This window comes from Tursiops truncatus, chromosome X (genome assembly GCF_011762595.2).
Source record: "Tursiops truncatus isolate mTurTru1 chromosome X, mTurTru1.mat.Y, whole genome shotgun sequence".
Lineage (NCBI taxonomy): Eukaryota > Metazoa > Chordata > Mammalia > Artiodactyla > Delphinidae > Tursiops > Tursiops truncatus.
Window position 1 is genome coordinate 18,915,747 of NC_047055.1, and position 27,794 is coordinate 18,943,540.

The 27,794-nt window shown below is 47.1% G+C and overlaps 1 protein-coding gene across 26 annotated transcripts in view; it reads right to left on the reverse strand.

Moving 5' to 3' along the window:
- The window catches only part of ARHGAP36 (Rho GTPase activating protein 36), a 154,409-nt gene that overhangs the window by 11,934 nt on the left and 114,681 nt on the right, over positions 1-27,794 (reverse strand). For 2 of the 26 annotated variants that reach the window (XM_073799087.1, XM_073799086.1), the window contains exons 2-6: positions 12,867-12,944; positions 12,615-12,661; positions 10,564-11,559; positions 8,640-8,749; positions 2,883-6,755 (exon numbers count right to left, since the gene is read on the reverse strand). The exons of 9 other annotated variants lie outside the window; for them this stretch is intronic. In XM_073799087.1, coding sequence (XP_073655188.1) covers position 2,883 — 1 coding nt within the window. In that variant the 5' untranslated portion in view covers positions 2,884-6,755; positions 8,640-8,749; positions 10,564-11,559; positions 12,615-12,661; positions 12,867-12,944. 15 more of the 26 variants (XM_073799083.1, XM_073799082.1, XM_073799092.1 and 12 more) reach the window with 14 other exon arrangements.

Here is a 27,794-nt window from a genome sequence, read left to right on the forward strand (position 1 = left end):
AAATATCAGGTTTCAAAAGTAATTACATAAAATTAGAATTTGTATCAATGCATCTGACTTAGTTCAATCTCTACTAAATTTGAATTAAATTAAAATGGGTAAAAAGATCTTGGGAGATTGTTGTGAATAGATCTTTCTTCTTCAATCTCCAATGACATCAGGGTCAAGTACAAAAAATTATCTTATAAAATTTAGAAAAACTAACCACATAGGTCCATTTTTAAAATGCTATTATTCAGATTAGTAAAATGCTTGCAAGTCTCAAAAATTTATCTATCTTTTAAACCATCCAATTTCACATCGTCACTAGCAAAATAACATATAATTTCATTTGGATCAGTAAAGGGGCTAGGATATTAGCAGCTACCAAGGGAGAGAATTTCAACAAAGAGTAGAGGCACAACCAGATCAACTCTCCAGCAATACGAAGAGGGAAAACACACATGAGTGGCATCAAGCTTGTTCCTCACGTCCTCCTGAAACGCATGGCACAGATGGAGAAACAAATTAACATCAGAAACGTCACCCTCTTCGACATTGTGAGGACAGAAATGTTTCAGCTAGGCATAAATCCACAGCCTTCACAATTTGGAGAACTAATTTACTCCATTGCCCCCATTAAATAGTTAGGGGTGGTGCAGTGCTCACTAGTAAACACCTCTGAGAGAAAAGCAGGACTGATGCCATTGATAGAATCCTAATAAATTAGGCATTTTATGGCACATCACAATTTTTCTTCTAGCCATTGAGAGATATTTGGAGTTTGAGAAGTAGTTAGTGTGCAAGGCTGAGTGCCCAGAAGGTATTGCATCTACGGTATTCAAATGTCTACAGGCAGTGACAATGGATAAAGACATCCCCATTAATATATCACAACATGGGAAAGAGATACAGGTCTCTACATGAAAATTTGGTCTGCTGTCACATTACCTCATTCGTCCCTGAGCATTAATGAGTTAGCCTTTAAGTTGCTATCCCATAACCTCCATTTCAGCAAAGGCTGCAGTCGTGATGAACAAAATGGCTCATTTTACCCTATGCGGTGTAATGCCCCAAAATAATTAAATTTGGGGGCAGCGTTCTTCAATACGTGAGTCAGCCCATCATGCCATAACAGAAGCTCATAAACCAAAGGTAGTACTGTTAAAATACATTCAGAAAAGTTCTGGTATCAAAAAGTGTTTCCAGAACTTCTTAGATTAGACTGGATTAGAGATAGAAGGGACCTTAGCCATCACCTAGCCCAAAGCTTCCATTCTAGAGTTCAAAAAACTGAGGCTCAAAAAGAGACAGGAGATTGCCCAAGGCCACACAGCAATTTGACACAGAATCTAGACAAGAACCCAGTTCTCAGACCTAGGGCTCTTTCCACTGCCTCATCCACCTTTGTCCTTAATAGCTACAAAATAATGCATAGCTAAATAATGAAATCAAAAGAATGGACACATAATCAAAGCCTGATTCGATAAACCAAGGGAGGTCACATCCGAAGGTACAACAAGATATAGATATTCTCAGTATTATCTGCAGTATGTGTCAGAGTGCATAATAGTGCTGGCATCACAAGCTGTGTCACCCGTTATCTCTTTTTTCCCTTTCGGTTGCTGCTTCTATTACGTTGTGGGAGAAAAAGTAAAAAAAATAAGATGTTGCATCAATAGAAGGTAATTTTTAATGTCTAATTTTTGTTGTGCTTTTCATGTTCTCAAAAGCTTTCCACATGTCCATTATTTCCAGGTCCTAGCACACAGTAGGTGTTCAATGTGTTTGTTGGGTAATCATAGGATTATAAACTCTTGACAGTTTTGAGAGAATATAAAGGTCTTGTAATTAAAACAGCTATTTGTGATTCATGGATAAATGAATCATGCTACTTTATTCTCACAACAACCCCTGGGAAGGAGGTAGGTTTGGTGTTATGTTCCCATTTTACAGATAACAACAAAATAGGACTCCAGAGAGGTTGTAACTTAACTGAAGTTGCACTAACATGCCATGAAGAAATACAATCTGGGAACTAGATTATCCCCAGGCCTGGTCTTGCCCTTCCCACCAAACCACAGTATTTCTTGGTATACATCACCAACATCTGCTGCCTGGAACTGGGATGGCCTGAGTCAAGATTATTTTCTTTCCTAAGGAGATGGCTAGATTTTGAGGTCTTTCTTTATACACACTATTCTTGGGAAATGGGAATGAAGGTAGATGATTGATAGACAGGATAGATAGACAGACAGATAGATAGATAGATAGATAGATAGATAGATAGAAGAAGAAGAAGAAAGATATGATAGGTAAATAAGATAGGTAGGTAATGATAGATAGAAAGATACAGATATATATGGTTTTGAAAAACACTATTATGAAAGGTAGAGAAGAGGAGTGAATAGAAGAGAAAAGCATCAAAAGCATTATGTATTCCTCCCATCACGTCTCTTGCCTCAGCCCACTCCCCAAGCTGACAGCATGGCATCCTGAAAAGGTCCTGAGTTATGGACTAGGACTTGGGTTCAAATGCCAGCCTTACCACCTGTAAGTTCACACACTCACCAACCAAGTCACTTAGAGCTAATTATCTCACTTTTGTGAGCCTCAGTTCCATCACCTTACAAAGTAACAACCATGATATCTCTGAGGTGTGGCTATGGTAAAGATTAAATAAAAGACAGGGTGACATGAAAGAATCCTCCAAAGGGTACAGTGCTGTACCAAGGTGAGGAATTGTCCCCCCCGCCAAATACCTGAGAGTCATATTTGAAAGGAAGACTGAGCAGAAGTGCTGCTGTCTGGAATGAAGCAGACAGTGCCCCCATTGAAGAATGCCCTTGTACCATCCATAGAAGGTAAAAGTGGGTACCACATCCTGTCAGCAGGTATCTCACTTTCAGAGGGGATGAGTTGAACTGTTTCTTCACTGGGTCTTTCATGATCAGGAATGCAAGACAACTAACGGTAGGGGTTGTGGGGGGATCAGTCTAGGCTCTGAAATGTAGAAAAAAGTTAGTTGGCCCACAAAAGGGATTTAGTCCCTACCTCTGGTTTCCTCAGCACAATGTGCAAGCCATCCATGTTAGGGATGGTGGAGGAAAGGGGGGAGCCCTCTGGAGTGGAAAGTCCCAGTTCCTGTCCTTGGGGTCTTACAGCCTAGTTGGAGGTCACATAAATGTCAAGAGTCTGACATGGGTCTAACATCATCCTTCCCTGCCCTCATTTAAATACATTTCCTCTCCTTTGTTCCTTTAAGGAATGTTAAGAATTGACTATTTCTTCAGGTCCACCAGCACTACTCAGACCCTTATTCAGCTGCAGGTTTATAGTATGCATTCGGTAAACTCTGATTCATTTTTCCCATCTTCTCAATTCCCCTGGTCCCAAGCCCCCTTCTTTAAGACATATTCCCTTTCAGACACACACATTTCCTCTCACAAACATACACACACACACACACACACACCCTCATGCGTTCTCACATATGCATTTACACACACACACACACACACACACACAGAATAGACTTACCCAATGTATTTGCTACAACAGAGGGAAGGAGGAGACTCTGAATTAAAGAAAGAACCATCAGGGCTTCCCTGGTGGCGCAGTGGTTGAGAGTCCGCCTGCTGATACAGGGGATATGGGTTCATGCCCCGGTCCGGGAAGATCCCACATGCCGCGGAGCGGCTGGGCCCCTGAGCCATGGCCGCTGAGGCTGAGCGTCCGGAGCCTGTGCTCCGCAACAGGAGAGGCCACCGCAAAAAAAAAAAAGAACCATCAAACATTTGCCCCTCTAGACCACAGCTGGGGTTTCTACAGAGTGGGCACGAGAGAGGAAAGACCAGTAGGGACACTTCCCCAAACCATCTGGACAGAGATCTGTCAAGGAAACCTTCAGAATAAAGTTGTTCTTCAAATCTGTGCTGAGAGCTACCTCTCTTTCACCTTTGTTCCCCCACTCCCACCTGCTTCCCTTCTCCTTTGATTGTATCTCCCCCAAGAAGCATTCAATTTTCTGCAGTTTTCTTTTTCAAAACCCTGTCTGAATGGCTGTCATAGGGAATTGGGGCTGTGGGAGATGTTTTTATGATAGGAATGGTATTTTAAAACTACATTTAAATAAATGTATTTTTTAAAAATAATCAATGTCTACCTACCTGTATCTATCCTCCTTCAAAATTAGACCACTGTCTTGGCTATGACGCAGTGCAAAAAAGAAAAAAACAAACAAACAAAAACCCTAGACCAGGAGTCAGGAGGTCTGCCTAGTTACTAAGCAGCTGAGTGGCCTTGGGCAAGTCTGTGAGCATCTCCCAGCCCCAAAACACAGCCAGTGTCATTTATTATTATCCGGTTTACCTAAGAACACGGTAGAGACACAGTCCTCACTTCTGCCTAGTCCTTGATTCTTCTACAGGACTTAGCCACCTCCAGGACACAGGGCCACGCTGTGGCCACTGTCCACAGCTGGAAAGAGAGAGCATCCCTGCCCCCCCCTGCAGGTTTCTGGGCGCCAGAGTGGAGAGTGGGTCTAAGCTGGTCTCCCTGTCCCTCCCTAATGGAGCCCTAGCCCGGTAGTCTGCCCTCTACCCAGAGCTAGGTGAAGGTGAAGGCAGGGGGAGCAGGGTGAGGGGGAAAGGGACAGGAACCGGCCAGCCAAGACTTTGCGCCCTCCCCTCGAAGGGTTGTCCCAAGCCACAGGCTGCCGCTGCGGAGCGTGGTCAGGCGGGGTTGCGCCCCTTGCGTCTCGCCCCTACGTGGCTCAAGAGCGCGCAGAACCTGCAAAGTTAAAGCCCCGCCCGCACGCCAAAACCACTCTTGCTGCTTGCCGCTGCCGAGAATTTGAAAAATGCAATCTTTCTTGCGTGCTCCACGTTTGAGCCATTGAACGCGAAAAGCTGGGCACCTAGTCCAGGACTCGCAGGCTTCCTCTCCCTCCCGCACGTCGGGCGCTCCGCTTGGAGTGCACTCACCTCCCACTCAGCCCCTCGAGGGGCTGCACTCAGGCCTCTGGAGTCCTGCCCCTGCACTACCTCTTGGCGACTCTCTTGGTCCGGCCAGGGAATAAATGGCTGCGTGACCCGCTGGTCAGTCCTGCGGCGCGACTACGACCAGTCCTGGGACGAGCTGCAGGCACTGCGAGCGCTTAGCTCTGCCACGCAGATTCCCCCACTCTCTCTCTCTCTGAAGCTCCCGCGGTGGGGCAGGAGCTGATTCATAGCAATTTTCTACGCAGCAGCCAACTCAGTGCCTTACGCATACCTGTTTGCTAAATTCCCGGGGCTACTCCCACTGTCTCTCATCATACCCCACAATCATCTCTCCCTTTATTCAAAGCTGATTTCTCTTTCAAGATTCAGCCCAAGGGTCCCTTCCTTTGAGGGCTCCCTTTCTCTTCCGTTGGCCATGCCGCACAATCTCACATTACAGGTGAAGGAAAGGCAGAGGTGGAGGTTCAGATGGATAAGAAACTTACCAAAGGTCATTGAGCTAATTACTGGCAGAGCCAAAAGGAAGGCCCAAAACTCCTGGAACCCTGCTCAGCACACTTTTTGTTACCCCTCATCACTTCCCTTCTGCCCTGACTAGTATGGCATTGAAGGGCAGGTGGCATCCCTTTGCACACAAGGACTGCACAAGGAACAACGGCCTGCCCCTCCTTGCCTCACCCTTCCTGCTGCTTGTTCGCCATCTTGTCCAGGGCCTCTGATCTTCCAAACTCAGAGACAAGGAAGATCATTTGGTTCAGAGTTCAATGAACAACAAGAGCAAACAGAATTCCTCTACCTATCTGGATGAGAACGGTCTCAGTAGCCCACCCCCAACACACACACACACAGACACACACACACAGACACACACACACACACACACACACACACTACTATAGTCTTCATCTTTCTTTTTCTATCTTCTTGGCACCTGGAGAAGTCAGAAGGCCATTCACACCTGCCCAAACCATCTTACCTTCTAATACTGCTTCCAAAAATGCCTTCTTCTAATCTGCAGCTCAACAATCATATATTCAAATCACTATTCAGCCAAGCAAAAATGTATTATTCACAAGCACAAAATATTCTCATCTGACGCAACAAGGGCAATACGGGGTTATAAGCGCAAGATCTCAAGTGGGGAGAATTTCAAATACACAATTACACTCCCTCCCAGTTGAATTTTCTCCTCTCCTGGATGAAGTAAATGGATGAACGGAGAGTGTTGTTGACTGGATGGAAAAGAAAGAGGAGAAAAGAATCAAGAATGTCAGAGACTCTAGTTTAGCCCAGCAAGAAGGAAGAAGGAGCAGAGCCTAGGCAAAGGAGAGGAGGAAAGAAGGGGAGGGGGAAGGACAGAGGGCAGTTGCTGACCCCAGGCATACACGGGTACTGAGGTAGCCAAGGAAGACATGGACTTATTCCCCAAAGGCTCAGAGATGTGGCTCATAGGGATCTGGCTTAGAAATGAGATCCAGAAGCCCAGTGGTAAGTGTCTCTTGACTCCTAGCAAAGGGAGAGAGCTTCTGGCTCTGACAGCAGCATGGGTGGCGCTCTTTTCACTAAAAGTACCACCTGGGCACCAGCACTACCAAGAAGGCGCCCTCTTCCCCTGCTCCTCTTTCCTACCCCCACCCCTCAGGAATTAAATAAATCTTACCCGACACAGGAATGTAACTTGAATGCTCAGGGTGGTTTTCCCTTCCTTTGAAGGAGAGGATCTCTCCCTCTCCACCTGCTGAAAATGGGCTGGGTGCTGCCCCTTTATACATTCTAGAGCACCAGAACAGGAGAGGGGGGAAAAGGGAGGGAGCAGCAGTTTGAGGCTGGTCCAATTTGTCCCTGGCGTTCTCTCTCTCTCTCCTCTTGGTTTTTATGCAGCCCCTCCTTCTGGCCCTGGCAGCTCTGCTCCCCTTCCTCACTGCAACATCTTGCAGCCAGATCCCCCACCCTTGTGATAAGGAACTGATACTGGGGTGCATCTTTCTGGTGATGCTTGCTTTCTAATGTGGGATCTTAGGCTGATATGCCAGGGAAAGATCTGAATTGGGGGTAGGTGGGTGTCACCGAAGATGAAAAGAGAAACCCACCCAGGTAGCCAACTGCCTTGAAAGCAACACGGGTTGGCGTTGGGGGCAGCCAGGAGACATGATATGAACCTGAGTGCATAAGGAGCCAATTTAGGCAGAGGACTGGCAGGCTATTGGCTTGAGTTACAGTGATTGCCTTGGTAACATAAATACATAAAGACTGCACGATATATTAGAAAGTAGATGATTGAATATCACTCAGCCTCAGTTTTCTCAACTGCAAAATAGCGGAATAAATGCTCACCACATAGCACAATGGGGAACAGTGTGTGAAATAACACTGGTAAAATACTTAGCACAGGGCCCAGCACAGAGCCCCTTGCCCACTTAACTTCCTTCTGGTGTTGAGAACAGGAAGGAAAAGGGCTTGCCCAAGGTTATACAGCAAGTATCCAAGTCAGGATTGGAACCCAGGTCTCCCAAAGGATGATTTCCACGCCACTTCCTCCTCTAAGAAGCTGCCTGGCTACGCCTTGGGACTTGGAGGGGTAGAAGTGTGGAGGTGGGTTAGGTGCTATGTTTAAGCATATAGACATTCTACCACTTAATCCCAGCCTCAAGGGCTCAGGCTTCCGCCTTATCCTCCTCCAGATCATCACTCAGGTAATACCCCCTTGCCATCTTGGACTAATTCATTGTCACCTTAGTGCCACCTCTGCTGCCCAACTCTGAGATAGTGACTCACCCTCTAGCTGGCCAGGGCCTCTGCCCTCCAGGAAAGAGGCTCTCTTCTTAATTGACTGCAGAAGCCTCAGCCACAGTGAGACAACCCCCTTCCAGGGAAGCTTAGGGCTGGAGGGCTTCGAGGAGGAATGGAATAGCCCCCTATTCAAAAGCCACTGCCCTCCATCCCCACAGTGCCTGGGGTGCTGCTATTGGAATCCTTTCTCTCAATTCCTTATGATAACTCCTTATGTGCCCTTAAGTCTCAGTGTTTCCAAGGGATTTCACCCAGGGCATCACTTTGCTGCATGTATACAGCCTGTGCTGTATCTGGCACTGTGCTAGGCACTGGCAAAGCATAAGGTAAGAGAAGATGTCCCTGGCATCCAATGAGTGTTCATTACAATGAAAAATAACTCAGCAACCTGGAAATGGGGAGAAGAATTCGGGGTGGGGGTAGGAATGATTTAGGAAGTCCCTGTGAGAGGTGAGGTGATGGGCAGAGTGGCCTCACTGCAGCCCCAAGGACTGGGGCTGTGAACTGAAATGTCTTGTGGCTAGTGAGTGGCATCACTAAAATCACTGGTGCAGGCATTTCCCTTAAATACAGCACATTGCTTAAGAAATTGAGCGCTAATTGAACCTCTGTCCATCTTCTGGCTTAGAGGCATTACCTGGTGGCCATATCTCTGGCCTCTGATCCCCCTCTTCCCCAAACTCCCAAATCTTTATCCTTGGTGAGGGTTAGGGAGAGGGAATGGAAGGGAATGTACATCCTTTGGATTTTAACTGGAATTAGCACTTTACATATATTTCCTCCTTTAAATTTCACACCCACCCCGCAACCTAAGACAGTGACCTGACAAGGTAGTCAGCTGCGAAGTGGTAGAGCTGGGATTCGAACCTGTACCGACTCCGAAGCTTGTGCACTTTGCACCGCAAGGCGCTTTACACAATGCGCCGCCTCAGGCGGAAGTCCTCTTCCTCCTCCTCTCCTTCACCCGCTGTCCATCTCTACAGAAAGGGGGCAGGCGGAGGACAGGAGCCAGATGTTCATCTGACCGCAGAGTATTCTAGAGTGACCCCTGTAGCCCGCCACAGAGGAAGGGGACCTCAGACTGTCCCGCGGGGGCTATGCCGCCAGACGTGCAAAGCACCCTAAGCGACACTACCGCCCCCTGCCGCCGGTGGCTCCCTGGCCAAGGCGGCTGTTCTCCAGGGGCTTGTGTGCTAGAAAAAGCTCACCGACTGCCCCAGAGCTGTCGCGGGCTGGTGCTGGGCTGCAGATAGCCCTGCAAGATTTGTTGACAAAAGCGGGAAGAAGGAACATTTATAACGCCCTACTATGTGTCCAGCGCGGTGTCGGTGATTTCTGATAGCCTTTGCCTTTTATGTAAAAATTAGTTGCTTTGCAAAATAGTGCGCTCTCTATTAGGAGACGTCTTCAAACTAGATTAGAACAGGTTTCGCAAAAAGCTTTTCTGCATATCTAAACTCCTTACTTCTTGAAACCAGTAAAGCTTTCCACCCCTAACAGTTGTTCACTCTCTCGGGTAGGAGAGGAAGAAGCACCCCACCCCCTCCACCACCTCCCCCCGCGGTGGGGAGCAGAGGTCAAAGCTGCGAAGGGGTCTGAGAGGGAGGCTGCTGGGGGGAGGAGCCTCCGGCAGGGTCCCGGCTGGAGCTCACGTGCCCTCCGCCCGCCGGCGGATTCCCCAGCCCTTCCAGTTTTCCCTGGTTCTGACTGGTTCCCGTCTGGACCCAACTCACTCACTCCCTTTGCTCGGGAATGGGGAACAGGCGGGTTAATGGGAACAACACCCCAGGTCAAAGGGAAAAGAGCGTCTCTGCTCGCAGCGCCTCGCCCGCCCATCCCCCCTCCTTTCTTCCCCCTCCTCCCATCCTCGCCCCCTTCTCTTCCGCCCTGAGGGAAGGAGGGGGCGGGCTGTATGTGTATGTATGTATGCATGTACGCGTGTGTGCGCGCGCGCAAGTGCGGTTCGCCTGTGAGTTACGTGTGTGGCTGGGTGTGGGTGTGTGTGTGCGTGTTGCATGTTTTAGTCCGAGTGCTGGGTGTGAAGTGTATTTGGTTTGCGCTCGGACGTGGAGCGTGTGTTTGTGCGGTGTTTGTGTGTGCACGTTTGTAGGTTGTATGTTTCTGCCCGATGACAGTGTGACTCTGTGGGTGCGGTCTGGATATGGGTGTGTTCGATGTATGTTTCTGCCGGGGTTTGTGGTCGTGCTGTAGTGTGCATGTGTATGCAGTGTGTGTATGTGTGTGTGCCCGTTGAAGCTTGTGTGTATATATTTGTTTGGTGTGTGTTTACCCTTAGCTGTGCTGTGTCAATGTGGGGTTACGGGTGGTGTTTGTTGTGGTGTGTACTGTGTGTGTTTGTGAGCAAGGTGTCTTTATATGTGAGCTTACTTAAGGCGTGTGTGCTCAAAGGTTTGTGTGTGTGAGGGTGCAATGTCCGTGTGTGTTTGGGTGTGATGTGTTCATGTGTGTGGTGGGGACGCATGCAGCCAATGTATGTGCTAGGATGGAGGGCTGAAGACCGTGTGTCTCTTGGAGGGGGGTCGCGGCGTGAGTTTACGGGTGTGGTGTGTGAGAGAGCACGGGGTTGTCTAAAGAACCCAAGTGGCTGTGTGCTTGGTAGTTTTTTTTAAAATTGGGGGTGGAGGGGGGCTTTGCACCAGGACTGGGACGAGGAAGGAGATAGGGGCCCGCGACCTGGGCACAGTCTCCCCTTGGCCTGATCTGCCGGGTCTGGGTCCGCCGACCCCCCGCTGTGCGCACCAGGCCCGCTGGGGGCTGGGTGTGAGCTTACCTGACTGCTTAGAGGAAAGAAGAGGAGGGCGTCGCACGTGATTGGCCAGGTAGGGCGCCTAAGGCGCGGTTCAGGGGCTGGTGGGAATAAACTGGAAAGATTCTTGGTCACTGATTCCCCCCCTCCCCCAGGAGATCCCAGTTCGTGCCCAGCAAAGCCCAACTATTAGCTCAAGGCTTGGCTGTTTCACACCTCTTTGGCTTTGTGTGGGCAGATACACTTGCCCGGAATCCCTTTCCCCCTGGGCCTCGTGACAAACTCCTACTTATTTTTTTAAGACCTAACTCAGGAGTCACAAAACTTTCTCTGCTTTTCTGTACCCCTCCCTCCCAGTTGAGGGCTCCCTCCTTTGAGCCATCATAGTTACCCTCTTCATACTTCTCATGACACGAACATACATAACTGCGATTATTTGTCTCTCCTTTTAAACTCTGGGCTCCTGTAGAGAATGCCTGGTATATAGTAAGAATAATAATAGTGATCATGATAATAATGTTACCATTTATTAAGCACTTATTGTATACCAGGCATGGTGCTAGTGCTGTTACATGCATTATCTCCTTGAGTCTTCACAATGACCTAATGAGGTAATTAGAGCTATGACTTATCAATATTTTGCACATCACAAATCGAACTCAGAGGAGTTAAGTAACTTCTCCAGGGTCACACAGCCAGTGGGAGGCAGAGCTGGTATTTGAATCCAGGTTTGCCAAGCTCCCTAAACCTTTCTCCTGTTCCAGGCAGCCTCACCAAGAGTCCCTCATTTCTGCTAGGCATTGAAGTCTCTATCAAACAGTATCACTTCCCAACAAATCTTTCTTTGGAGTTTACTGACAGCGCCAAGAGTGCTCAGCATAATTACTTTCTTTGTCTCTCAGACAGCTGATACCTTCTCCACCTAATTACCTGCTTTGTTGACACCTCAAAATCTTTAATTACTCTAGGCTCATAAGCACCTCACCACCTCCAGTTCTGGGAGCTCTCCTTAGGCTGGTGCTGAAAGAAAGAGCAGAGAATGAGCATTTTCTAGCCATAGGGTCAGGGGAATTGGGTGTGGATGGGGATGGGGGTGAGGGGTCAGGATGGAGTAAGGGAATGATTTCACAGCTCCCCTGGACCTATTTTTACGGCATTACCACCAGAAGTTGGTATGTAGTAAATTTCAAGCAGACCCGTCATCTCCATATGAAACTGCATATAGAAAAACAAGCAGAGCCCCCTCAAAAGATTCCTGAATGGGTCCCATTTTGTATTATTCATGTTTGGAGGGGAGAACTGTGCTTACCTAATGGGTTCATGCTGCTCTAATGCCTTCCAAGCAGCCTCATCTGAGAATTTCAAATTAAAACAATACATTGCATTTTGGGGGAACACATTTATGGGGGGGTGGCTCTGTCACAGCTAAAGGGCCGCTGGAAGAACAGACTTCCAGCTCAGCCCCCAGGGAACCAGCCTAGACTGCCGCAAAGAGGTCAGGGAGTGGATAGAGAGAGACAATTCGACAGTGGTGAGTCACTTCGCCACTTTTCAGGGGGGAAAGCAGAAAGCGAGGAGCACGATTTAAATTGCTACTGTTATTATTGTGCCCTTTCAACTGGCACAAATGAGCCTGGCGTGCAGACGAGAAGCAGCTGTAACATCAGTAAAGCTTCACCCCCAGCTGGGCCTGGGTCAGCACCTCATCTTGGGTGGGCAGGAAAAGCATTGCCTAAATTACTACATAGCCAGAAAGTCTTTTTTTTTTTAAGTGCAGGGTGGGGGTTGCTAGAGAGGCTAGTGTAAGTCACACAGGGCACAGAGTAGCTGAAGCCCCTTGGTAAATCTGTACCAGAAGTTCATGCAAACTTTGGTGTCTCCCAGCATCTGGTCTCAGGCACTTGGCTTTCCTGCTGCTTTGCGGGCCAGTCTGACACCTCCTCACTCTCCTCTGAATATACCAGCTCCACTTCCGCTTCCTCACAGTCGATCCTGTGAGGCCTCTGCCTCCCACCCCTACACACATACACTCAACCACTGGACCACCTATCTAAATTCCTTTGTGTAAGTCCCACCTGAATTCATGAAGACTGTCTGGTTCGCTCCAGTCCAGTACTCTTACCTGTGAAATGGGGAACAAACTTCAACTTCGAAGAAGCTAAAAAGCTCCAAGATGCTTTAATAACCCCCATTACAGGCAAGGAACCAAAATGTGAATTTTATTGAAGAGGGAGACCTTGGTTTTCACAAGAAAAATGTGGATAAAACCCTTTAAAGATGAGGACCTTCAGACAGCTTTGAGTTTGTATCCCAGCTCCATCACTTACTTGCTATGTGATCTTGGGAAGGTTACTTCATCTCTCAGAACCTCAGTTTTCTCATCTGTAGATTGGAGCTGTTAACACCTGCCTTAGACATGTTCAGATGACAAGGAGGTAAAATATGGAAAGTGTCAGCCAAATGTCTAACATGTCTAATAAATGTTCAAGAAAAGGCTAATTCCCTCTCTTGCTTTACTCACGCCCTGCCCATATAGCCCAGAGTGTCTCAACCGGGGTGTTCAGGTACTGAAGCTGACTGACTAAGCCAATTTTCCTCATTACTATTGTGTCTGACACTCTTGAAATAGCCCCTCTTCTTTTAGGGTGATGTTTTTATCAGCCTAATGCAGCCCGGAAGAACTGGATCCTAAGTCCAATTCTCACTCTGCAGTTTCTCCTGGCAGTGTTAATGAAACCAACGTTTCAGACGTAATGCTCCATACAGGAAAGTTTCAAACTACCTGCTCAGCATCTAGACTTCCTCCCACCCCAACTATGGACTGAGCTCCCCAACCCTCACTTCACACCCAGTCCAGACCCTGTCTCTTAAATGTGTGCCGTAGTACCCAAGAGAAAGACAGCGTAAATATTCCTTGGCTAAACTGCCCCCACGACTTCTGTTTTGTTTTCTTGTTTTTGTTTTTGTTTTCTACCTTTAACCTAAAATTAGGAGGGGCTCCCAAGGCCACCCTTCTTCTAGCAGCCACCAAGGTTGGGGGGTAGATGGGGGGAGCGATGATGTTTCTCTGAGATATATTTTGCAGCACCTAAAATACTGTTCCAATTAGTTGTTATTTACCTGTTCGCAGTTAAAGGAAAATAAAATCTACCCTTTGGTAAAGTAAGAGAAGACCCCAATCTGTGCCCTTTCCTCCCTGATGCTATTGCCTCCCTCTAGAGACAAAAATAAGTCACTACAAGCTGGAGCTGCATTTGGGCAGAGAGTGGCGGGCGAAGGTTAAGAAGTTGAGGGTAGGGGGTGGATATAATCTCAGGGAGGGATAAAGAGGCTACAGAGGAGAGAAGTATTGAGAGTCATGGCAGAAAAAGCTCTGAGAGGCCGGGCCTCAGGTGCTCCCAGTCTCTGGAGGACGCCTTCAATTCCTCCCTCTCCTTCACCTCTCTTATTCATCCTGCATGCTACTCCTCACTGACCCTAGACTCCACCATGCAAGATAATCTATTAGTGAGTCCCTCTGAGGATTTAGGAATTTAAAATTTTCTCTAGTTCCTACCCCGGTCGGCTTCTGAGGAGGTCCCGCAGCCCCTGCTTAGTGGAGGAAAGTGGGAGGGGTAACAATTAAGGGTCAGCCAAACTATACAGAGAATTGTTGGAACAGGGGTTCAAGATAGGCCCCAGCCATTTAATAAGCATCCCTGAGTGCAGGGACCTACCAGTTGCTGGGTAGCAGGTGCCTATCCCGAGGAAGCCGCGTGGCTTCTCGAGAAGTGTATCTGAGACGTGACAGTGGCTGCCAAGGCTCATCAAACATGCCATCTACCTACTTGTGCTGATACATGTGAGAACAAATGATACTGCCAGAAGGAAACAGAAATCGTTTCCTAGTGACGCAGAGCCCCAGCAATAAGGACACAGGTGGTGTTTGCATTGCATCTTTCAATTGAAATGTGCACCTTTTCATAGAAAGGAATCTATAAGTAGTCAAGCAGATCAAAGACCAGAATTTGAACTCTGGGCAAGGGAACGTCAGCAACATTGTACTGACCACCTAGTAAATGTCTGCTCTATATCAGCATAGTGCTAGAAGCTTTGTATGTGTTATTTCTTTTAATCTCACTTAAGCTTTGAAATCAGACCAAAAGGGGTTGTAATCCTTGCTCAGCTACTGTGTGGCCGTGAGCAAGTTACTGAACCTCTCTGAGTTTTTGTCTTTTCAATGAAGATAATACTTACCTCAAAGAGTTGTTATGAAAGTTAAATGAGATCATTTGTGTAAGATGACTGGTACACAGTAAATATTTGAAGAAGGACTAAAACACATCTTTTGATACGTGAACCATAGAGGGCACTTAATATAATGATATCTCTAATAACAATAATATAACTATTAGTAAATAGTTATTAAAATCATAACGATTATAATTTATAACCTGGAAATATAGATATTATTATATTATTTTAAAAGAGGCTAAGAAACTTGCTTATTGCAAAACTATAAAAGCAGTTTCAATCCAGTTCTACCTTTTCCCACCCAGTGTTAGAGGACATTTCATGATCACTGGGAGGATCACATTTGGCTGACCTGATTTAGTCATTACACTTAAACTAAAATTTGAAGAAAAAAATCCCTTAGATTAAACTATGTATAGTGGGATTTTAGATCATTGTAATTATTGTATGGTCTATTTGTATACTATAGGCCTTCAGTTAGCCTTTTAAACACCTCTTTAAATTATAGGAGTAATTTAAGAACAAACTTAATAGAGATTTTGGGAAACAGAGAAGAAAATAACTATTATCCCACCAACCTAAAAGGATCTCTTAGTTTACCTCGTTGCTGAATTTTCTTCCAGTCTTTTAAAAATGCATATTTGACACATAAATCATACCATTTTCCATGTCGCTACGTATTCTTCATGAACAGCATTTTTATGGATGTAGACTAGTCTAACAAGTGGATATGTCATATAGTTTATTTAACCATTCCACTACAGTTGGACATTTAGGTTGTCTTGGCTGATAAGTGTGGAAAAGGGAATGAAACTGCTTTTCCTGTTGCCATTGTCACCCTCAGGGACCTGGTATCCTGCTCTATCAATGCCCAATATGCTTCCTGTCATTTGATATTTAAGCTTGATGAATGTCAGCTCTACTGCTGGAGCCTGAGGTACACTTGCAAGAGTATTGTTTTCTACCAGTTTTCGTCACACAGATTCTGCATTCTATCCTTATGGTGGGTAAAGCGTGGCGTAACCTAGGAACCTAAGCTCTATAGAGTGTCACATTATTTTCCTATGGAGAGATGCCTTTTGAAGTGGAAACAAGTGATTTTCAAAGGAACTTTGGGAAGTCCTGCCATTAGTGGATGAGGGTGCTCGTCTGATGCCATGACCAGGGAAGTGGGGTGTCTCATTGGCAAACTCGCCCCAGCTCTGGGAAATAATCCTGTGGAGCTCAACCAGGCCTGGCCTCAGCGAATCGATTGGGTCCCATCCCCAAGAAAAGATCAAATTTGTATGTAAAGTGGGCCCTAGGGTCCCTTCAGCTTTAGAGTTTTGGCTGCTTTACAGAAGTCCAATTGTCTGAGGCTAAATCCAATGCCAGGAGTGAACTGGGAAGAGAATTTCAAGTGGGTCAGTCGTGCTGTCCCTCTCCCTAGGAAAGAAGACCTTTCTGGGTCCCCCTTCTTCCCAGATCTCAATGATGCCTCTCCAAAATGTCTTCATATGGTCGTCGATTGCCCATTGCGACCCTCAAAAGATTGTTCTGATGTACCAACAATCTCCTTAGCAAGAGGTGGGTGGGTGGGTGAAGGAACATTTAGAATACTTCCCCCACTCTTCCCAATCATCTACCAGCTACTCCCTCCCTCTGACTCCTGAGGATTTCTGGAAGGCATTTGAAGGGAGGCACCAAGGGCAATTGTAGCCCTACAGAATATCAATAGTTATGCACAAAGTTACCTTTCATATTGCACAGCATTTCTTGGTGGGGCGGGGGGAGGGTTGCAGTGAATGAGTTCTTACCTGGTCAAAAACTGTACCCAAAGACTAATTACTTATGTCAAAGTGATGTTGTGTGACTTAAGTGAGATCATACGTGTAAAGGGCTGAGACTAGGGCCCAGCATCTGGGAACTACTTCACATATATTAGCTGCTGTGTACAAGTAATAGAGCTGGGGTAGGCAGTGGTGTACCACTGGCATGTGTAGGGGGACAGGTCTCATCAGACTGGAAATGCAGTAGTAAATGTAAAGTCTTGCACTTGGATTCAAACAACAAAATACAGAATGGAGACTCTGAAAAGAACTTGAGTTTACTTTTTAAAAAATGAGTAGTTTCAGGTGAAGAAAGTACTTCCAATATAAATTAGCTATTTGTGTGTGAACTACGCAGCATGTACAAAGGATTTGTGTGTAGTGCGTGCATGTGTGATGTGGTTATGTTGCATTGTGTGTGAAAAGTACGTGATGCATGTGAAGTATGTGTCTGTGCGTTGGTGACTTTGTATGTGGGCATGTGCGGGTGTGGGAATGTGTATGTATGTGTGTATTTGTGGCTATGTGTCTGTGTACCATGAGTGTGAACGTGGGCTTCCAAAAGAGGGAGAGTCAGCCATCCAGGACTATATTTACAGGGACACAGCTGGAAATCCTCTTTTGGCCAGGTCATTGGGCATTCACAACTTGGAGCATGCTCAAAGAAGAGCAGCTAGGTGCGGGTAGGAGCCTTGTAGCCATATCACATGTTAAACAGATGAAGGAACTGGGGAGGTTTGGCCTGGATAAAAACAGGGGTGAGTGGGGGTGGGGGAATGGAGAGGGCTGGCGCTGTTCTCTTGGAAGGATCATGAAGGTCAGTGCCAGAGCCAGAAAAACAGAGATTTGGGTTCAGTTTAGGGAAAAGCCTCCTAATTCTAATAGAAATGACTGTTTTTAGATGGGGATGGGCTTCCTTGTGTGATACTGACCCCTCCCCAGTGGGGTTATTCATAAAGGAGACTTCATATCCTTGATCTCATTGGAGTCACACGACAGCCTTGCAGGCCAGGCAGGGATGGAATGGTTCACCCTACCCCCTTTACAAGGGTAGGGTGTTTGAGCTGTAAGGCCTTAAAAGGCATCTTAGAAAACACCCTTAATTTTTTTCGATTCACCGGGATCACATAAACTTGAAAAAATATACAGAACAAAACAACTCTCTGTGTGTATGCAGATCTTTTGCTTTCTCAGAGAACTTGCGGCCTGCCAGAGACAGCTCTTGAATTTGCTAAGCATGCTGCAGTCCCTTAGTAGTGGGTCAGACTCCTGGGATGGTTCTCAGGGCGCTGGGGCTGGCAAGGACTAAACATGGGTTTCTGCAGAATTAAGTTGCTGAGGCCCCTCCTCTCCCTGCCTCTTCTCCCCCGCCTGTGAGGGGGCAGAGGAAAGAGGAGACAACCCCAGGTTTGGTCTATGGCTGGCGACCAATGACGCAGTCTCACCAATATAGATTTTGGAGGTGGAGACTATGGAAAAACAGGTGGCAGTGGGGGCAGGTGGCAGCCTCGAGGGGGTGGGGCCTACCAAGGGGGAGTGAAGGACAGTGTGGGTGGGGGTCCTGGGAAATCTCAAACAGAAAAGATAAGTCTCCTGAAACTTTAAGGAGGAAAAATAAATAATCAGTTTCCAAAACGTACTTTATAGAAGCACTTCCAAGAAGGGGGTGAAATGCCACCCACGTATCACAGTGGTGCTGTGATCCTTCACACACCTATGTCCTCAACTCCGCAAGGATAGGGAAAACAGCATTGATATCAAAGTACCCAAGGGAAGACCCAGACTAAAGACCCCAGGCCTCTGCCATTGGGAGCTTTGGGGCAGTGGGCAATTGGCAGGGCCTCAGCAGAGCCAGATCTGCTGCCAACTCCTTGTATGACCTTGGGCAGGCCTTTGCCATCTCTGGCCTTCAATGTCACCATCTCTTAAATAAAGGGGTTGAATTCGATGACTCTGAGGGACCCATGTCGATATTCGGTAGTTGAGATTGGGACAAGATTGGACAAGCTTCAAGGCAAAAGGATCCCCCCACCTCCATCTTCAGGGTTCGCGGGCCCTAGCTGCCCGGCCAGGGACGTTCATCCTTGGGCCTTTAGGGCCCTTGGGTTTCAGGACTGTGCTCCTACGCGTCTGGCCCCGACTCTCTAGCTGTCCCCGAGGACGGCTGAGCCAGCGACTCCGCCCCCGCGCTCGACCCGCATCCCGCCGAGCCATTAGCGCGATTGCTCGCTGTTCCCGGCAAAGCCGGTGATTTATGCGGGGCCTCGACGGGGCAGTCCTTAAGCCAGGAACAATTAGCTAAAAGCCAGCGGGAAGGGAGGCGAAGGGACGGCGAGCCAAGCCCCAGGGCGCCTGGCCGGGGCTGCAGCCGCCTGCAGCCTCAGCGAAGGACCCCAGCCCCCGGACTCGGTGGGCCCCACTCACCACGGCGGGGGCGGGGCTCGAAGGCCGAGGCGAAAAGGCAGTCCAGCATCCACGCCATGGCCAGCGCTCGGCGCCGCAGCCTCGCAGCCGGCTTCCGCGCTGGCCCCCGCGCCAGCTACCCTAAGTAGCCCCCGGTGACCACGCCCTGAGCCGCACCCTGCACCCAGCTAAGAGTGTTTCGGTCACCGGACACCTCGGGCTTGTCACGAAGGGGGCAGGGCCTCAGGGGAGCCCCCCCCTCCCGCCGGAGAAGAGGCCGCTGGTCCTGCAGCCCCTTTCCCCCACGCGAAGGGAGGCCGAGATACAGCTCCTGCCCCGGGAAGCCCTGACTCTGAGGGCGGGACCGTGCCCCTATCCCCGGGGAGCCCAGAGTCTGAGGGGAGACGCCATCTCTGCCCTGGTGAGCCCCGAATCTGAGAGGGAAGGGAGGCCCCTGCCCCCAGGAGCCCTACTCTGGCACGTAAAAGCAAGCCTGTCCCCTAGAAGCTGGTATTTGAGGGCGAGATAGTGCACCTGCCCCTGGGAGCCTCAGATCTGAGGGTGAGATTGTATTCCAGCCCTGAAACCCCCACGTTTAGCGGACACATCATCTCAGCCTTCAGGAGGCCCAATCTAGGCGGGAAGTGGTGTCTGCCTTAGGAGCTCTGAACCGGAAGGGGAGGCACTTTCTCAGCCCTTGGGGACCCCCTGTCTTAGGGGAGGCATCACCTCAGCTGTGAGTAGCTCCAGATGTGATGTCTTATGTCACAGCTCTGTTCTCGAGGATCAAAAATGTGAGTAGGAGAAAAGAGTTTTGCTCCCCAAGGGGCCCCAAAGTTGAAAGTAATTTTAATGTTCCTGCCCTGCAGATCCTTTGGGGAAGAGGGAGATGCTGTCCTGCCTGGGAACTTTTGTTTTGAGGGGGTTGATCCCTAACTGAGATAAAAGAACACGGTGTCAAATGTGTATAAATATGGGGTGCACCCCAGTTGCCACTGACTTACGGATTCCACCGCCTATGCTTTTGCTCAGGCATAGGAGGGGCACCAACCTTTATTTTTAGAAAGAATTTGATATTTGATATTTCAATGTGGGGGGTGGTACTGTGTTGGAGGCACATACCATTATAGGTTCAGTGTTTGGGGGATCTGGTGGTAGTAAACAAGTCCTACCTCCAAATCCTGCAGTAGAAGCAGCCACCAGAGATGGACCATATTGAGCAAGAAGGGCTTCTAATCGAAATTTCCTTTTCTATTCAAGTTCAGGGCCCCAAATTAATTTCTCCCCCAGTTCTCCATTGGCAGTTGTACAAACATGACTCTGTGCCTTGTTTTTCTCCGCTGGGAAAATGGGACTCTGTCGGTCAAAACGCTAGTGAGGAGGTAGAGAGTAATATGCAAAATCCTCTTCCAACAGCTCGATTGCAGGCTTGAGGAGTGGAAGCTGCAATCACAAGTCCTTTGAGGAGAGCAGTTATTACATTTGCTTTGCTAACCACTGATATTAGCATTAATGCAGCAAAAGGGGTGCGTAAAATGAAAAAATCGCCCGTACTTCACCATACAATTCTTAGCAAAGCAGAGCTGTAGTTAGAGTTTAAAGGGCTTCCATTCATTTTCCTTCCTTTCTGGGAAACATGGTACTTCTCTGCCTTTACACCAATTTCTAAATCATTTCCAATTTTCTCTGTTTTCTAAAAGCAATCAGAGTCAACAAACATTCACCAGACCTACTCTTTTACCAATTTCTGCTGTACAAATACCCAGTCATCCAAGCCAAACAAGTCTGACATCTAGAAATGTCCAGTTTCTGGCTCTGGATATTGAAATCTCGGCCTTACCTCTTCCCATGAGCGTATACACCACCAGCTTTTGTAATGGTCTCAATGGGTTTCTTTCTTTTCCAGCTGAATGAGATTTTTTCGGGGGGCTCCCTCATGGCATAAAGGCTGCCTGCCCAGTCCAATCCAATGGCCCTCAGTAACTGAAGTTTCTCTGCTTCCAAAATAGCTCTACCTAAAGTACAAACTCATGACCACTATCCCTCTTGGTCACTTTTTTTTCTGCAGGAGGTGTGATGTAGTAAAGGAACAAAGCTAAGGATGCTCACAGACCTAGATTGGAAGCCCAACTGTGCTACATACTAGCTATGTAATCTTAGGAAGATTATTTAAACTCTCTGAGGCTTAGTTTTCCTTATCTGTAAAATGGGGATATTAACAGTTGTGAACAAGCACCTGGCAAACCAAAGCCTACTTGTTTTGAAAAAAGAAAAAGGGAAATATAGAGTTCAGAATTCTCAAAAAATTTTATTTAGCAGTCAAGTTAGCAGTTCTCCCCAACTCCTTTTTCTTTGACCTACCTCCTCTGCCACTTAATTACTTAGTGTTGTTTCCTTTGAAAATATTTACCCTTAACTAATGTCACATAATAGGGGAATGCATTTATCCATCAATCCATCCATTCAACAAATATTTATGAAATGTCCTCTGTGTGCAAGATATTGAGCTATGTATATAACGTTGATTCACTCAATGAATTATTTTTAAATGTATAAATTGGAAGCCTATATGATAATCTGAAAAAAACATTTATGATCATTTTAAGTGAAAAATAATCAAAATGCAAAATGTGTGCACACTATTATATAAACAGTTCAAATAAATAATAAACTTATACATAGAACAAAAGTGTTAACATGAAACACACCAGAATCTTAGTAGTGATTGTTTAAGCAATGCAATTATGGGCAATTTTAAACTGTTTTATTATTTTCATATTTTAGTATTTTCCAACTTTTCTATATGTCTTTTTCTGGAGTTAGAAAATGCTACTTATAGGAGAAAAACTATAACCTTGTCCACAGAATAAAGGATGAGGTTAGGTAAGGGAAAGACTGGGGCCTTTATGCTGGGATTGTTCTCTTGGTACAGGACACTGGGCCTGGCTTTGGTGACCCAGAAAAAGCTAAAAGTTGGTCTGTGAGTAAAATGCAGAACTCCTGTCCTGTGCAGGGCCACATAACCCGTTATGGTATCTCCTTTCCAAGAATTCAGAGGTCCTTAGCACCCCAACTGAGCAACCAAGAACCTGCTAGCCTGGACCTGCAACCCCTCACACCAAGGTGTACAAGGGGCACACTGGGTATATATGCCCTCACCCTAGAGCTTGACAGCTTGCTGCCTCTTAAGGGTGTCTCATTGCAATTCCAGTTAAAAGCCAAGCACACTGCTCCTAACTTAGGTCATTGTTTGCCATGAAGTCTTTAGCAGGAAGAAAACATATTCTAGCTAAGAAGAAGGCACGATGATAAAGTCAAGCTGGGGGCTTGCTGGCTTTGAGAAGAAAGGTTTCAAACCTTCTACCTTTTTTCCTGAAGCTCAAAAGTAGTTGGCACCCAGGCAGACAGTTGCTATTTAAATGGGATTCCAAGCATCAAAGGCCTGTAAACTTTGTCATGGACCAGGATTTTCCAAAGTATGGTTGGACCAGCTGCATCAGAATCACTTGGGATGTGCTGCAATGATGCAAATCCCCTGCTCCCACTCCAGATTCACTGAACAAGAATCTCTGGGCATGGGGGCCAGAAAACAGCATTTTTAACAAGCTCCCCATGGGGGCTCTTATACCCAATAAAGTTAGAGAAACTCTAGTATAGAGGAAAGAAGTCTTTCCCTGAAAACCCTCCACCACTGTCTCTTCCCATTGCACTCCAGCTACAAGGAACACTGGGGCAGCCCTATGGAGAACTTGATCCCTTTAACCCCACTCTACTTCCTTTGGGTGTATGGGTAAATATGTAGCATGAGAAATTGAGCAAACCTCAAAACTTGACTCCTGATAGGGTCTAGTGGCATTCAAAATGAGCATACACCATAAAGGTCATTCATTTGTATTTTCTAAGAATCCTTGTGTATGTCTTTGTAGCATTTTTCAGTCAGGTTATCTCACTTGGATTCCCTGCTTGGGGTCCTTACATGAGGCAAGAGGCAGTGGAAGCACCGTGGAAAGAGTATGGCATTTAAAGCTAAAATATTAGGAGTGAGGCTGGGCATGTTGACTGAATGGATGCAAGTATGTCTGCTTCCCAACCTGAACCCCTGACTCCTCCTCTATGAAATGAGCGTCCCTGTCCGCCTGCCCAACTTCCTCAGCAGGTTGCTATGAAGGTCTCTGCAATTTCAGGGGTGAGATAACAAAGGTAACTACCCCCAGGCCCATGGAAGGAATTGGGAGATTAGCAAGCTTGCCTCCCAACACCCCCTTTTGAGGAGTCCTATCAGAAGGTCCACATGGTGTGTATAGGGTCATATATGTTCTCTAAAGGGGGCTATAAGCCTTAGAACCCCAAGACTTTGCCTCTCTGCTTTTCTGTTTGGGGAGGATTTGTCTAGGCTCATGGTGAACGTATAGCAAAATCATGGGGGACCATTTGGGACCTCTCTGAACCTCAGAAAGACCTTGGTTTCCTCATTTCTCAAGTGGAGTTGTACCAAGAAAACTTGAAGTTCCTTTGCAGCTACTTAGCTTTCCTAGGATACACTGCTTCTGCAGCACTTTATTTTTTTCCCCACAGCTCTATTACTTCCAAGCATTTTCGTATCACCAAAGCCTGACAAGGTCCTGGCACCATCTTTGTGAGGTAGAAATGGGAGAAAATTATTCCCATTTTTTAAGTTAGAAAAGCTGAGGCAAAAGACAGTAAGTGACTAGCCCAAAGTCACCCAGGGGAGGAGAGGTGAGCCAAGACCAGCCTCGAGATCTCTCACCCCCCTGCCCGTTCTTTTCCAGTACCCCTCAATAGATCCCAGGAGCTGTCTGTCAGCGTGCTGACACCACTCAGGAAAATGCAAGTTTCATCCTGACACCAGGAAGACAGAGCTACAATTACGCTTTGGTCCCCAAGGAGGCAGAGAAATTGCTTTTAGTTGACAAGTGCATCTCCCACACATATATCCCTCTGGTTGAATGAAAAGATAAAATCAAGTTAAAAATCCCCAATGCTCACTTAATTTTGTAAAGCATTTTGCTCTTTGAGCTAAGGTAGTTAGGATGATAGAATTCTTTACGTCTTAGAAGTCTCGACAGGGTGGGGCAGAATTGTAGGAAATAAGGGGGAGCACAGAAGAAAATGTCAGGAAGAAGAAAAAGTAGAGAGGTAATCTTTTAGTTTTGTGTCGTAATCAGTAAGAGAAAATGGAGTTATCTGAAAAAAGAACTAGAAAGAACTGGGGTGAGTGTTTATGCCTTTGAAAAACTGCAAAAGATGTGAGCCACTGAAATTTCCATTATAAATGAAAATTTTGTGGCTTTCAGTAACAAGAGTTTGGGGGTTGAGCTGGGGGACTATCGACTTCATGTGTTACCAGAGGCATCCAGGACTGGGGCCAGGGAAATTATTGCTCCTGCTCTTTACTAGCTCTGAAGGTCATCTCTGTAAATCACTTGCCCTTAAATGTTTAAGTGTGGCAGGTCCCCATGTGCTCTCATAGCTGTTTTCACATCTGAGCCTCATACAGCTTGGGAGATTGGCAGGAGAGAGATTAGCACAATCCCCATTTTATAGATGAAGAAAGTGAAGCTAAAGAAAGGGAAGTGACTTGCCCAAGGTCATTCTGCACTTGGACCACTGTTCGTGCCTCCTTCTGTTGTGCTTAGCTCCTTCTCACACTACCCATATGCAGATTTAAATCTGGTCTTTAGACCTCATATACTTTTTGATCTCCTTTGGACTCTAGAGACTGGAGCCTTTCCCCTAGGTGAGCATCGTAGGGTCCTTTAAATGCATCCCGGCAAAGGACATTCTTATTCTTAGGAGATATATGCTGAAGTATCTGCAAGTGAAGTGCCATCACGTCTACAATATAGGAGAGGGGGTGGGGAAGGAAAGAGAGAAGGGAGAGTGTTCAAATACGGCAAATTATTAATGAGGGTATGTACAAATATTTGTGTCATTCTTTCAATTTTACTGTACGTTAAAAAGTTTGAAAGTATAAACTTGGGGGAAATCTCTCCAACCTAGTTAGCCACTCCACCTGCCTATGCTAAAATCTGGGGGTCAGTGGCACATCCCCTCCCACAGGGACTCCTTCAGAATGCCACACAGTCTAGTTCAGCCCCAAGCACAGATCTAGCTCAGCAGGAGGGACAGGCTGGACCCATGACTGGTTTTGATGTCTTAGATGGAACTTGAGTGGTGGGAAAATGGCTGCGTGTACTGAGTGGGAGTTTGAGGTGAGGGATTTTGTGGCAATTACAGCTAAATGGAAGCCCTAGAGAAAGAGTCCCCCCACAATCTAATCAGAGCTGGAATTTTTCCAAAAATAGCTTGCTTGTTTTTTAAATTGCAGGGTTCACTTATCAGGGTTGGAAATGTCATTAAAGATAATCCGGTCCAACCTCCTCACATCCCAGGGAGGACACTGAGATCCAGGGAGGGAAAGTGACTTACCTAACATCGCTGAGCAAGTTAGTGGCTGAAATGGAACTAGAAGCCAAGTGTCCAGCCTCCTAGTCGAGGGCTCGGTCCATTACATCACACTGTCATCTCACCTTGGATTCGTGGGCTCTTGAAAGATCATCTGCCCATCCCAGGGCTTGCTCTCTTCAGACCAGCATGGCACTTGGGGGATTTTCAGTCAACAACAGTCCCTGCCACTGGGAGCAGAGCCCACATCCCATTGGAATGAATGACCTCCCTCTGAAACCAAGATGGGCCAGGCGGAATCTGGGAGCAGCACCTTGAAAGCAGAGTTAGGCCAGGCCTGTGCGGCTGGTGCGCCATGAACATTCACGGAAGAGGAGGCCATGGAATATGTCCTGAGCACTGTTTGCTGGGGAGTTTTCCACCTCTCTCGGACCCCGAGTGATTTATTGATTATTCTCGGGGCAGCCACTCTAGTTCATTGGTTTAGCTTCCATTACCCTGAGGGGGCGGGGTGGGGGGGTGGTCTGCCTGCCACTTCCCCTGGTCTGTCTGCTCACAGGATTGGTTCATCAGACAGCTTAGCTAGACCCTCGTGAGCCTGTCGGGATTAATGGCATTTGACTGTAGATCATGAGAAATCACATCAGTAGCTGCGGGTGGGGGTGGATGGAGGAAGCAGGAGGAGAGCACAGGAGAAGGAAGAAGAGCAAAAGGGGAGGGAAGAAAAGGCAGAGGAAAATTCAATGAAGAAATTCTCTTGCACACTAACCGCTGACATTTTTGAGACTGTAGCTTCTCTCACTTCTAATCACCTCCTTTGTTAATTGCCATTTGTCAATGCAAGTAAGTCTTTCTCCGCTATAACTCAATCCTGGGACAACTCAAGTCTTAAGGACTCAGGGCTAGCTCCAGAGCCCAGTCTTCCCTAGCTAGTGAGTTGTCTGTCCTTCTCCCCTGCATTCCTACATCCCAGGCACTGTGGGGGCTGGTATGTGAACACCAGACCTGGCCTCAGAACTAAAGATGCTAAAGGTTGACCTTATCTTCCAAGCTGTTTTGGGTCTGCCACATACTCAAGGCCCCTCTCTCCTGCCTGCTGGGACCAAGAACCCTCTCCTACTTTCAAGCACCCAGGGCTTATAACTGCCCTGCCAGTCCACCTTCCAAATCTCAGGAGACTTGTCAGACTGTAAGTTAAGGGACAAGGAAAAGAGGGGCTATCTGAGCTATAACTGCCTAGGACCAGAGAACAGCCACACTGGAGTGGAGGGGTCCTAGCGGGGGCCAGATCAAGTGGCAGTAAAGCCATATGATGCATTCAACAGGCTCTGGTCCCCCAGTGCCTTAGAGAATAACAGGAAAACTCGAGCCTCTGAGCGACTGTGGACCTTGACTTTGTTTTCAAGAGTGGCTCCGGGGTGGTGATTTCAGGGAGGAAATTGGGAACGAAGAGACTGTGTGGCATGGGTATAGGTCATAGATGGCTGGCTCTCCTGGCTGGGCCATGCTCTGGGGCTATGGCTCTCTTCTGCCTCCCTAGAGAGAGAGCTACCAGTATATCCACCAACACACACCTTGCTATCCTCAGAGACTGTCCCTCAAATCTACTCAATGATAGAGAGATGCCCTGAAAGGTATGGGGTCAGGAGTGGTGATATTAATGTCCAAGGCCAGGTTCAAGGACTGAATGCAGAACCTTGGCCTCTCTGGGTTTTTTGTTCTTCCTTCCCACTTCAAAAGTGGGAAGGGCCCTCTCGGGGGCCCTCCTCACTGATGCTCAGCCCCTCCTGCTGCTGCCACCTCAGCCAGCAGAGACTCTCACTCTCTTGTCCCTTCAGCTGCTCCCTTTCCACTGACCCCTTCCCTCTGCCTACACACATCCCAACCTTCACCATAAGACACATTCTTTCCGTCAGCCTTTCTCTACCTGCTCTTGGGTCTGCAAAACTTCTCAAATGGATGGTCTCTGCCTCCACTCACTATTTTACTTCTTCCCATTCCATGCCCACTATTGAAGGCCCTCGTAGCTTCCCAAGGCTAGATGCAGTGGCCCCTTGTCAGTTCTCAGTCCCCTTGACAACTTGGCAGCATTTGCTCCCCCATGATCCCTTTTTCCTTATTGATTGAAAGTCCCTCTTAGGTAACCATAAGTTTGTTTTCTGTGTCTGTGAGTCTGTTTCTCTTTTGTAAATAAGTTCATTTGTATCATATTTTAGATTTCACATATAAGTGATACCACCTAATATTTGCCTTTCTCTGCCTGACTTACTTCACTCAGTATGACAATCTCTAGGTCCATCCATGTTGCTGCAAATGGCATTATTTCATTCATTTTTTATGGCTGAGTAATATTCCATTGTATATATGTGCCACATCTTCTTTATC